At 37.9% G+C, this 13796-nt stretch overlaps 1 protein-coding gene across 1 annotated transcript in view; it reads right to left on the reverse strand.

Annotated features, from left to right (window-relative positions):
- Window positions 1-13796, reverse strand: part of PARD3 (par-3 family cell polarity regulator) — a gene marked incomplete at its 3' end in the record, with an annotated part of 453440 nt that overhangs the window by 391191 nt on the left and 48453 nt on the right. Inside the window, exon 2 of the mRNA XM_084260488.1 lies at window positions 13543-13644. Coding sequence (XP_084116614.1) covers window positions 13543-13644 — 102 coding nt within the window. The remainder of the gene's footprint in view (window positions 1-13542; window positions 13645-13796) is intronic.

Raw genomic sequence — 13796 nt, forward strand, 5'->3', positions numbered from 1 at the left:
TCAAAATGGAAATTTTACCACAAAAAGGAAGAAAGAAACCAAACTGCAGAAAATTGAAGTCCCTGAAACAAAGCCCAAGGAAGCAGAAAAGGATTTTGCAGAGTATTAATATTTTAACAGACTTTGACTGATATTAACCTACCAAATTGATTAGAAAATTAATTTTGGCTTGCCTGCCTGTATAAACTGAGGCAGAGTCTTGTACCTCCAGGGAACTACCCAAGAAAAACCACATACATTGTGAGCAGCAAAATCTACTATTGTCTCCTAAAACAGCAAAGGCCAAAGCACAGTTTTAAATATTCTCAGATGTCAAACTTCCATTTGAAAAATGTTTAAAAAAAAAGAAAAGAAACAAAGAAGGAGAAAGACTCAAGCAACCAAAAAAAAAAAAAAGGGAATTTTTAAGCACTACCTCCCCTGCTGCAATCACTGAACTCCTGCTCTCTCAGTAACTCAGGCCTGGAACAAGCCAGTGTAATCACACAAGTTACACTGTACCGAGCAGTTAGGTCTGCCTGCTTAAAAACTGACCAGATTCAAACCCATAAAATTTTCTTCAGTATTTCAGAAGTTCAACAGCGACAAAAGCAGCCACAGTTTGTGTTCAACAGCATTTTCAACTTGCATAACAGTTGTTGCCGTTGCAGAGTTGGGAGGAGCAAGGAGGGGTAAGGATGGTTCGGTCTCAATTGTAATGATATAAAGATTGAGGCAAGAACAAGCTTGTAGAAAAAACTAACTTTTTTTTTTTTTTTTTTACAGTTAACTGGAGCATTTAGAATGGGAAGAAAAATACATTCTTGAGGCAGAAAATCCCTTCTTCAGATCTATCCTATATACAAGTTGATTAAAACAGGGCTTTGTCTAGAGTGCTTAATTTCGGTCGTTTCACCTACTAACATATTGTAAACAAGGTGAAGCAGTGAAAGTTTCTTAAAACTATTCTGCATCTATGAGTAATGCACTTCAGACACACATCCATGTGAACAGCAATTTTAGCAAAACACTTTTTCTGGAAGCGACACCATAAAAGATTAAGTGGAAGCAGATGATTTTTCCCCCCCTGTTAAATAAAAATCGAATTTAGAATAATTAAACCATCAAGAATACAGTTGGGTCTTTTTCAAGCATCAGTCTGAATTCAGTAATTGAGCATATTTTTCATTAACCACTAGAGGTCACACAGTAACCATGGCAGCTATCCAAAAGATGAAAGGCCTCAAAAATCTTAAAGTCTGGGAAAATTGAAATACAGAAGTATTCCCCGATTTGCACCTACAAATGAAATTATTACATTGAATAGTCTTTCTATTTCCACAAAAGATCCAAGGAAAATGAATGCTCACAGATGTCATTTGATGTTTTACATCTCTGCAAAATTTAGATTGAGGATTTTTACTTCTCGAATTACATCTGATATAATGGGTGGGGACGGTCAGAGCTTGGTGACTTTTAGAAGTGTTCCTCATTTCTCAAATATTTCCTTTTGTAAAACTTATGCAACTTTGATTCAAACAAGGGGGCTCCAGCTATGACATAATTAACACTAAGAAGCATGCTAGAGCTGGAGTATCCTAGTATTCTAGTCAATATTTTTATATTTAAATAGACATTTTAAGCTTTCAAGAACAACAGAAATAGTAATAAAAACAAATACAAACCCATACATATCAAATTCATTGTGTTTTTATGCTAATACCAAAGTTTACACTAGATACAGTAACCTAAGCTCTCTTAACTCTGTATGGATATACCTCCTTCAAAATCTGGGAAGAGATGTGGTGGTCAGAGCCTTGAAAACTACTTGCACAAGAAATTCACTTACACTGCTAATGAAACTCCAGTCTATTTTAAAGCATTTGTGGAAAAACTATTTGCAAAGTATTAAAATATTCTCTGCTTTACACAGCTCATTAAAAATTCTTTGGAAACTTCCTTTAAACCCTTGAAAAAGGCACCCTTGCACACACAGAGCAAGAGATGGCTGATAGCGATCCTGTGCCCCTTTCAGATTAGATTAAATTGGAGGTCGCTACACTATGATATTTCATAAACTGACTCAGTTGGGTTTATTCCATTTACTACAGTGCACACTATATTTTTCTCTTTGGAGAGATTTCATTTAATTAGATCCCAACTATAAAAGATAAAAAGACCTGTGTATGGAAGTCTCTTCCTATGGCAGCGCAGCACTGCCAAGGCATTAAGCTGCCCTCTAACCCTACCAACTGGTCCCACCAGAACAGGTGCTGCTGCTGACTTGCATTACCTGTTCTGGAATAAGTAAAATATTTCACTCCCTAAAGCTCTCAGTCTGGTACATTTTAACATTTAAAAAAAACCAAAACCCAAACTAATAACAATGAAAAGCAACAAAACAGTTGTAATCTGAATAATAATTTCAAAAAAGTTTCAGCACAACAGCCAACACGCTACCAAAAGCTCACAGGGTGTATACTGCACGGTAGGAGCAACTCCCTGAGACAAAACAGATATCATAAATCACATCTTAAAAGCTGAGATACCAACTTTTTCTTGCAACAAAATTAACACCACCAAGTTTAGTTAGCTCTGTATATTACAGCAAAAAATCCAGCTTTACTCGCACACAAGTCTGTATACACACACGTACTCACACACAGGCTGCAAATCAGCAAGACTGTTTTCCACTTCATATTAGTTGTACTGTCACCTAAAGAGTTTAGGAAGCAAGGGTATTTTTTGAGAAACACCCAAATACAAACCTGCTTTTTCTGTGTCTGCCTTTTTTGAGCACCCAGTGTGGCTGACTTAAAGCTCAGAGACTTGGTCTGTCTCCTGACTTTCACCGAATCTCTCCGGCGATCATATGAAAAAGACGACGACTTCTTTGTAATTTTCCTCTTCGGTGTGTCTGCCATTTCATTCACCACAGTATAGTTACCTTCAAGCAAACAGTGTCCCAAGAAAATAAAAAGTCAGTACCATCAAGCTTCTACCAAGCTTAGAGGGATCAGTCTTCTGTAGTGGAGCAATCTACAAGGAACAGAGACCATCTAAGAGCAATTTCAGTTCTTCCAACAGATAGTACAAATGAATAAAGCCGTACGGCACGGAATGTTGCTGTATGGCACCGAAGAGCAGGCAGAACTCCTTCTTGCTGTTTAAACTCAAACAGGCTTCAGCAGTGATGCTAATCTGAAAAATGTAGTGACTATCCTGCTGAGCACGCTAAAGGTGAACGGGAGGTAGTTCCCTACACACCAACAGGGTGTGGAAGTACACCAACAGGGTGTGTGTGGGGATGAAGCAGAAGACTTCGGGTTCAAGGCATCTTCTTAACTCCTTCCTTTCTGGGCTACTGCTAGGAAGGTATCTGAAAAGTCGGCATTATTTCCTTCTGCTTGGATCCCAGGCACTTGTTGAAGGAACCTTCAGGGTGGGGGAGCTACCCCATTCATTAGGGCCCTGTTTCAACTTGATTCAAACAGTCCCTTTTCTCTCTTTGTCAAACTTCACATCACAAACTTACACAGTACTTTATCTATTAAGTCAACTGGGAAAAAAGAGTCTGAACCTATGTATCAATCTTTCCATCCTTCCTAAGAAATAACTAGGAAGTTACTCTCTTGTGGTGGTTTAGCTGTCAATGGAGCACCAGGCAGCTGCTCGCTCACATCACTCCCACAGCGGGATGGCAGTAAGACAATTGGAAAGGTAAAAGTGAGAAAACTCAGGGGTTGAGATAAGAAGAGTTTAATAATTGAAATTTAAAAAAAAAGAAATAAATTTAATGGACAGGAAAATAAGAGAGAGATAAATAAACCCCCAAAAAGACAAGCAATGTCACTGAAAACAACTGCTCACCACCAACTGACTGGTGCTCAGACAATACCCACGCAGTGACCCCTGCCAACTTTTCCTGTAGTTTTATTGCTGAGCATGATGCCATATGGTCTGGAATATCCCTTTGGTCAGTCAAGGTCAGCTGTCCTGGCTGTGTCCCCTCCCAGCTCCTTGTGCACCCCCAGCCTACTTGCTGGTGGTGAATTCTCAGCCTAGTGATAGTGTGGGAATCTTATCAGAGGGCTGAGATTGCAACTTTTGTACCAGGACTGTGTTTAGGTAGGAATGTTTCCCTTGCATAATGTATTAGTCAAGGAAGACTACAAGGGTGTAGAGCCCCAAGACTCACTGCTATTGATTTCTATGAAGCAGAACACTTCTGAAGCACAAAGCTGCATACATGGGAATGCACCTGCAAAGCTAATGCTGTCAGATTTAAATCTGGGTGAAAAGACAGGGAGGAAAACTATCTTTTAACAGTCTCACACCATTGTCCAGGATCTTTTCCAGAAACTTTTCCTGAATTTATTCATGACGCTCCTTGCATACAAAACAACTGTGAATAATTTATACTTGCAGGATTATCCATTACTATAATTAAGCTCTAATATGGGTCAGTCCTCCAGTGTATGAGTCTTACCACCTCTGTTAAGAAATAGAGTGACATGGGAACAGGATTTCTTTTAAGACCTGCCGCCATCAAGGAGCAAGAGGGTAGTGTTAATGAGTTCCCATAACCAACTTTTTCTGCAATTTCTTTCTTTGTTGTAGTATGAATAATATACCTTTAGGACAAAGTGATACTGCTAAAACTAATTAAAAGCTATCAGAGTATCATGCATTTATTAGCCATAATGGCCTTATTCTAGACTCACTGCAGATTTCTCTGCAGATTTACACTGTGAAGAATTAGAAACACTGCTTTGTGTTATCTACAACTACACCTAGAGGAGTGAATCTGCAATTATTGCAAGACACAGAAAAAATCCAGTCAAGTATTTTTAGTACAAAGTATCTCTTAATTGTAATGGGTTTATAATACTGTAGCAGTCCTCATCCATAGCCACATATTGTCCTTCAGTGTTACTAATTTTAGACACTGAAAGACCATCATCATTTCAACACACTCTGTGGTTTTCACCATTTAAAACTCTCACAAATCAAGACCCTTCTTAAATTACCAGTTCCCATGATTTACAAGCATTATCTTTTTGAAGATTAAAAATAAGGAGATAATTCAGCATTATGCATGCTTTTAAACCATGACGCCTCAAGAAAAAATGTCCTCCAAAACTTCTTGAAGCATCTGCAGCATTTGATTAAAATCACAAGTATTCTGATATATCATAAACATTAAAGCCAAAAAAGGTGTGAAATCCTTTTGCAGATAGCTGCTCTTATGACATACTCTAATTATGCTAATTTGTGCCAAAATAAATATTAGCAATTAAGACCAACAAAGGCACAAATAAACATTAAAAATCCATTCAAATGCATCTGAGCTTGTATCAAATATCAGGTACAATCCCAATCATTTCCAAGAAAAGGACAGACATCCTTAAAATCTTTGAAGATAGAGCAAAAGGTCTGGATTGTATTTATTCACAGTTCCCCTAAACAGAAGAATCTGCAGTACTTGAAAAATCAAATTTGAAAAACAAAAGGTAATATTCACTTTCCAAACAAAAACTTTTGTTTCATTTGATGGTCCAAAGGCAAAGAATGTTTCCTCAACTTCACCTGATTTTACAGCCATCTACAGTTTGCTTCTTCCATCATCCTTCCAAGGCTAAGGGTCCTGGGCCCATTTAGAGACTGTTGGTAGAGCAGCCTTTAATCTACACCTGGAATCAATGATGGCTTTTCCTCTCTTCTTCTGAGATTTGCAGAGGGCTCACCACCAGTACATACACCAGCAAGATGCCATCACCCAGTCCCTTCCCTACCCCTTGATTTGCCACAGGGACGACTCTGGCAGCTCCATGTCCACCAGCAGCCTTGCTGAACTGAAAGGGAAGGTCTCAGCCCACTCATGTTCTCATCCTCCTTTTTTTCTTACTTCTTCCTTCACACTTCAACCACTTCCAGCAGTGAAATCCTCTACCTTTCCTCCTCAGCTTGCCAAATCCTTCAATGAACTGACAATGCTTGTGAAATAGCAGCAAAATATTCAGTTGTTTTTCTAAGGAGGAATCTTCTGCTGTTTTAGTGAACGAATCTGCTAAGAGACAGGGTCCAAAATGCATAGGCCTGCATGGGATAAGAGGCAGTGCAAGGATGACAAAGTGAGGGAGGGGCAGACACAAGGGCAAGCTGCTGGAAGCCTTCTGAGATCTTCTTATGCCTCACATCCCTGTACCTTGCAGTGTGAGCCAATGTTTCCAGTAGTCTACTACAAATCCAAAAACATTTCACCAAATGTAATAGCTAGCTGAGAACTCATTATTTTGTGCATTCAGTTAAGAGTCTCTCTCTGAAAGCACATCACATTTGGCAAAGTGAAATTTCACCCAGCATGTTATCTACTCCCCCTATCACAGGATGCTTCTGCAACTCTGTGTAACAGGCATCTACCATCAATGTTCGGTTTCACACACAGAAATGGAATGTCTCACTCCTAAGCTCAAAATGGCCTTTGCTGCTTTTCAGAACAATTACAAGTATTTTGAACAATCCATGCTCTATTTTCCATCTTCCCAAGAGGATAAGAGGGTGTGGGGTCTTTGATTGTGCTAACCTAGCCCAGTCACCGTTCACAGAACCACAGACCATTTAGAGGTCCCTTCCAACTCCTAAGATCACCTAGTCCAATCCCCTTGCCAGAGCAGGATCACCCAGACTAAATCACACAGGAACGTGTCCAGGTGGGTTTGAATGTCTCCAGAGAAGAAGACTCCACAACCTCTCTGGGCAGTCTGTTCCAGTGCTCTGTCACCCTCACAGTGAAGAAATTCCTCCTTATGTTCACATGGAACTTCCTTCTGCTCCAGCTTGCACCCTATCGCTTAGGTCTGTCTTCCTGCTAAGAATATGGGATGACTTACAAAGCCTGCCTGTCTTCACAATGCTGTCACAGTCTTCCCCAGTACATCACATTCATGCATGCGTCCGCTATTCCTCAGAGAACAGTTTTTTCCAAATCATTCCATTTTCAAAAGTCAAATTTACCTGCAGCTCTTCAGATCTCCATGGAAACCAATTTATAAATCTACAAATGTCACCCCTCTCCCTCCTGGGAATTCTTCGTGCATTGATACAAATTACTTCAGTAACATAGGAAAGCAGCTAGGACACTGCAGTTTACCCAAAAAATAAACAACAAATCAGGAAATCTTCACAGACCTAGAAGATGTAAATGATGATGAGATTAATAATTTGGAGAGCAGTGCTGAAAGAGATAAAAAAAAACCTAAGAGCTACAAGATGGGAGACAATATTTAGTTATATCTAATAACGCCTAGTGATTGAAAAATATTTCATTATTATTATTTTATGCCCAGTATTTGCTCCCTTCCCTGGGTTTTAGAGTCATCCATAAACACAGTGAAGTTAAAATTTAGTTTACCAGAAATACTACAAGCATTTTAATTCCATTCTTTGACAGAAGATAGTATTTATATTTGGAGTATGTTACTTCCGAATATGTCTTCATTAAACAGCAGCACGAGTAAAGACTGCAGAACAACTTTGATATTCTACTTTAAATCCATCAGCAAAATGGACCTAAAAACCACGTGGCCATCCCAGCAATGCGTCAGTAGTACCAGTGCAAATGAACCCAGTTAAAGCTGGGCCATTCTGTTTTTACCAATTTGTCAGAACTTCAGTCTCTAAAAATATAATTAGAATTAAAAAGCCTGCAGAATACTAGGTGGTCTTATTGTTAATCTGAAGGTGTTTATTTTTTTTATCAGAAAAAAAATCATCCAATTGGTATACGAAGGGTTTCTTTCCCAGTATCAATACTTTCCCAAGCTCAGTGGCCCAAGTAGTTATTTTAAGCTGTTACAAGAAAAGAACGCCTTCTGCTCAAAATGTGTTTTGCCAAGTCACTTATGAGTAACAACAAATTGTTTCAAGGTCATCCTGTTTTCCTGGGATATGGAGAAGGCAGTCACAGAGCAGGAAGAGAGAAGCTGCACACTGTAGCAGGGAGACTCATTGCAGTAGTTTAAATTTCATTTGACAGAAAAGTTTTGAAGAAAAAGAATATTCCAATCATGGTATTGTAAATACCAAGAACCATATATGTTTGAGTAATTTTTTTGCTTTATTGGTTTTGTTGTCAAATTTACCGCACTGGACCTAGACATTCTTTCATTCACTCCAGGGGTTTATTCTGTTAATGGCAGAAACAAACTTCAGAGCACAACAAAAAATTGTTCTCTGTTCATGGCTTTAGGGTTAAGTTCTTAAATTGCAGGGTTAGAGAGAATTCAAATGTGAATTCAGCTGTAAGATTGCTTAAACCAGGCAGACAAACACCCAAATTTGGAACAAGCAACACTACTTTGAGTATTCTGATGATGTACTGATGAAAAACAAAACATAACATGAGTTTATCTGTGTAACTTTCATCAAATACAAAATCTCCAGGATTTTGGAGAGAAGGAACAGACACGGAGCCTCATCACTGGTCTACCCAGGATTTACTACAGAACCAGGGTCTTACATAGCTCTCCCTAAAAATACGAGTGACAGAACAACAGTCAATAGTAGTGAGATACTGCAATCACAGCCCTCCAGTCCCTAGCCAGCCTTTAACCTCAACACCATAATGCATTTGCTTAAAATAGACTTATTTTTGTGATGGTTTTAAGTTAACATTTGTTACAAACAAAATGCAGTCATCCTTTCCAAACCCACATTTTGTGTATCACATGCCTCTAAACTCAACAGTGCTTTCCAAGAGGAAGTAAACAAAACAACAGTAGCATTTAGAATTGACCATATGTTTAACACAAAAACCAAAAGTTCATTTCCTTTCCGCTACGCTGGGAAAAGCTCCTAATATGGCTTCATACTATGTGAAGATGCTGCTCAAAGACTTTCTCCCATCACACTGGAAGAAAGTGGGCATTAAATTAATAATACAATTAATTCATAATTAATAATAGAGCCTCTGTAGGTCTCTCAAAGTGGATGCAAATGAAGTGCAATTGATCTCACTGTATTTCAGCAGAAATTTCACTACTTAACATAGTTAACTGTAGATCATGAATGGTTACAAACTCCATTTCAGCACAGACCTATGAAATGAATCTCCATCCTGTTCTCACCACAAGTATTGTGCCCAAAACAGCAACACCTTGAGCATCTTTCTAGGAGGTTCAATGTCTAACCAGCATTAAGAACCAACATCACTGACCTGGACTGTACGCTAACACCTCACTAACACTGTGGTAGGCACAAAACTTCACTCCACACAGTACCAAGCCATATTCCTCTGTTTTCTGTCTCTGCACTCATTAGGAATTATGCAAAATGAAGAGCCACCTGAATATCTAAGAATGGTAAGTCAAGCTAAGAAAGCCCATTCCTTAGAGGAGAAAACCCAGACTGCAACTCCATGTATGCACCAAAATACAGAGGTTATTTTTGAGAACTAGGGTGTAGAATTTATTAGGACAGTGATGAAGGAAATTATAAGATGCTGATGCTTTTACATTTACACATTGCTAATCCAAATCAACCAATCAATTGGACAAATGAATTTAGGAACAACTGCCATTAGGTTCAAACTAGCTTGATTTGCCAAACTGCTCACCAAAACCAGTGGCTGTTAATGGCAAATCTTCATTCTCCTGGGAAGGAAAGCCTCTCATTTTTCAGAAATGTAGCTACACCAAACACAGACATTTTGATCTCCAAAGCTTTTCAATGAGCTAGTCTGAGCATTACTATGCAGGAAAAAATACATAAAATTGAACATGAAACACAGGTTTTTAACTGTGCAAAATCCAAATTATCATCTCAGTGAGAATTCAACTGGGAGCAAGTTCTATTCAGACATATACTTTTAAATTGGGAGATCACACAACAATTTCCTGAATATTTTTTTCCATGGATAAGCAGGGGGCTTTGAGATCCCTGAATAAGTACTTTGATATTACATCAAAGCGTGAGGATCACTGAAGTGTTGATATGCTCAGCCTACGAGGAGGACCATGGGTAAAGATAGTTGGGTTGTTTTGGTGTTCAATTGGGTAGGGCTTTTTTGCTGTTGAGAACTAAGAACTGAACAGAGGTCATCAAGTATGTTATCATCGAGCTGGAAACCTGTCAAGTTGACATATGTTTTTTGAGAGCCTTCAAATGAAAGGCTACTTTTACAAGTAACAAAAAGCTTAGCAAATCAGTTATTAACCTCTCTTTAGACTACAGCAATACAGTTCTCATCACTAAATTCACAAGAAGCCTGTATTTTTAAATAGCAAAAATTGGTTATGCAGTTGACTACAAGCAAGTTTTTAAAAGTGATTTCTCTTTTATTCCTGAAAAAGAAATTTATATCCAATATTCCTATTTTCAAGGAGTTTTCTCAACTAGTAACAAAAACATGCTTATACTTAGGACGGGAATGGATGCCACTACTGGAAAACAGATTTTTCTTTCTTGTAGCCAGTATTTTTCAAAACAACAAAGATAAGACAATCCATTTGTATTCATATATATGGAGAGACAGACACATAAAAAAAGTTAATATATTTCTACTGGAAACTACCTTTCCATAATACAAATTGCACTTCAACCAATCACAAAAAAAAGTTCTCCAAGAAAAAAATATCCAAAAGAGCATTGATTAATTTTTGGCTAATACTAACAACAGCATTAACCAAGTTTCCATCAGCAGCTTCATGTGTAGCGATATTGTGTAATTTGAAGGTCGAAGTTGCATGCCAGCTAAGTTAGAATGCATTATGAACTTTCTCAGTGAACTGAGCTAAAGGCCTCAAGAAAAGCTTTTTCAGAAAGGAACAATCATCTTGGGAAAACCAATTTTTCCATGTAGTTTGTTTCATGCCTTTCTTTTTTTAAAAGGGGGAACAACATCAAATATCACAAATTATTCCAGAGAACAACTGGTTAACCCTTACACATCTCTTCTGTTTTAGTAAGCGAGAAGAGAATGACAAAATCTAGGGACTGAAGGAACTAAATAAAGTCACCTTACCATGCTGCATTTTAATGTGAAGGACATCATCACAAAGATACTTCTCTTATTCCACGGAGAACAGGTGCTGTCTCTAAGGGTCTTTGTATTTGTTATAGGACAGAGCATTTTCTCCATGGAGACAGTGGGATAGGACTAAATATATTCCTCACATTACTGAGAGTTTTATTTTACTAAAATAGTTGAGACTATACAAAGCAATAAGTTCATCACAAGGACAAGTTGGTTCTTAGCTGCTTTGCATTCTGTGTTGTGCGTATATGACACCACACAAATAACTACAAAATAATAATTATAAAGTAACAGGAAAAAAGAAAAAAAAAATCCCATTTATCATTGTGGGAACGACCCTTCACTTTAAAGAATCATGAAAGCAACCTGGTTTTCGAAAGTACAGATGATAAGAGCACAACAGACTTCTCTTCAATAATGTAAAGAACTTCCTTGTGAAAATGCAAACAAAGATATTGAGTGTTCGGTTTTGAAAGAACCTAGATATTTTTGTCCCAATTAAAAAAAAAATTGCATAGGCTAATGTTTAATTTTGAGCTTGACTAATCCAACAGACCTCAGTAATAACTTAATTAAATGTTTAGACATCGTCTGTTTAAATGTTTTTTAACAAGAAGTTCAGGTGCATATGCATAAAGTATCACTAACTGGAGATATATTCAGAACTCTGCATTAATGAGTCCTTTATCAGGATCTGCTAACACAGAACTGTTTGATACACTTGCTATGGAGGAAGCATCAAAAGCAAAGCTAACAATCCCCAACTAAAGGGATCCAGGAAGGTCAGCTGTAAAATATAAATCAGGAAACTGAAAAACAATGACTAACAACTGAAATGCTTGAAAAGGATCAAACATGAAGGTCAAGTGAGAATGATTAATTCAAGGATATAAAGCAGTATAGCACAGTAAATATTTATACCGCACCTTCCTAATCAATACTACAAAGTCTTTTGGAAAAAAAAAAGGCAAATTTAACTGATAAGTGCTATCAACAGAGACGTGCCAGATTCAAAGAGTAAGAGGATACAAGCTTGGCAAAAGCAGAAATAAATACTACTAATTACTAGGTATCTTGTCCATCTATACACAAAAACAATATTGTAATAATGACTTTGCCTGTTTCAGTTGCACTCAGAGTTTTCCTCTATTAGTCACACACATAAAAACACCCACAGAGTTTCACTGTGAGGAATTGCCCCACTCAAAGGCGGCAAGCCAAGGTAACAGCCAAAGAATGAGGTCTTGAAGTCACCAGAATTCAAACTTCTTCTGAAGGGAGGAGCATGCAGGGAGCTAAATAGTGCATGATTCAATGAGTTTAAAGAATACACACGCGCACACTCACACACACACACAAACTTGCACCAGCCTCCTTGAGGCCTGTAAGCAAAAGCTAAACTAATCATGCAGCTGAGCACTTCAATATGAGATAACTAACTACAGGTTTTAATTAGCTTTTCATGAAATCTTAGCTGGGCACTATTTTTACTGAAGAAATTCCTGAAAACTCAGCACTGTTACTCTATACAGCTTGAGTAATCCCAACATTGCAGACGGCGAGGAGTCTCCATGTCCCAAGACTCCTCACATAATTTTTCTTTATAAAGTCCCAGTTGAAATATCCATGTCAATTAAATTTTGTCACAAGAAATAACTGCAGGCAAAGTATTTATTTCTGAAAAATGCCTAAGAGTCATCATCTGGCCAGTTTTCAAGGATCCTTCAGAGTGCCTGCTGCTTCCAACAGGGCAATGAAGGAGCCTGTCTGCGAAGGGAAAGGGGTCCTGAAACACATTTCCAGGATGAAGTTTGCACAAGGCTTATACGCTCCCAAGAACTTCAGCAAACACACATGGCTTCGCAGAGAAAAGTGGCATATTTACATACCACTTTACGGTTTGCCACAGTGTTTCTTACCTTACCCTTCTTGAACATGTAATTCAAAAGACACAAGCATCTATAACCTCTAACAGCCATAACAAAAGACCTCTTAGCCAAGTGTGATCTACAGCTCTACTAAACAAAACAACAACAAAAACCCTAACCCAAAACCAAACCAAGTAAAGGACTCAAGACCCAGCAGTGTATAATTATTTTCTCAAGTTTTGTGTAACCAGCAATTCCTCTCAAAAAGATTTTTGAAAAACAATCCACCAACCCTCTAGTTTAAAAACAGCACATTTTTCACATATTCAACAAATAACATGAAGCTAAAATCTTAACTTATAGTTTCAACTATTTTGCATTACTGTTCCACTGGGGGCATGCATTCTTTCCTCAGCTTTTAAGGAACCAAAAAAGGATGGAAAACCTATGATTTCGATGAAAGATTTCCTGTACTTTGAAAAACTAAAAGTTACAGACTTCTCACATTTGTCAAGCAAACTATATATTAAAAAAAAAAAAAAAAAAAAACCTAAAACCTTTGGACTGCCTCCCACTTTTGGACACGTGCAGGAAACGCAGAACACTGATATGCCGACACACGGCGCTCACTGAGCTGCTTTCAGAGCTCTTTGAACTTACGCGGTCTTTGTCATCAGCTACATCACAAAGAATGTCATCAAGATCCAAGATCCCACCGTCCCCATGCTCCAGTCGATGTACTTGTATCCAGTAGTTTGGGTCCTGCATAAAAGAAGAAGAAAATTAATCAGATATCACATACAAACAGAAAAAAGTTATTCCACATACATTGCAGTCCTACGAATGCTCAACATTAAAACATTTGACACATGACATTTAGGTCATATTCCTGTAAATAGTTGTAAATTGAGATG

Source organism: Gallinula chloropus (assembly GCF_964237585.1).
Source record: "Gallinula chloropus genome assembly, chromosome: 2".
NCBI classification, from domain to species: Eukaryota; Metazoa; Chordata; class Aves; order Gruiformes; family Rallidae; genus Gallinula; species Gallinula chloropus.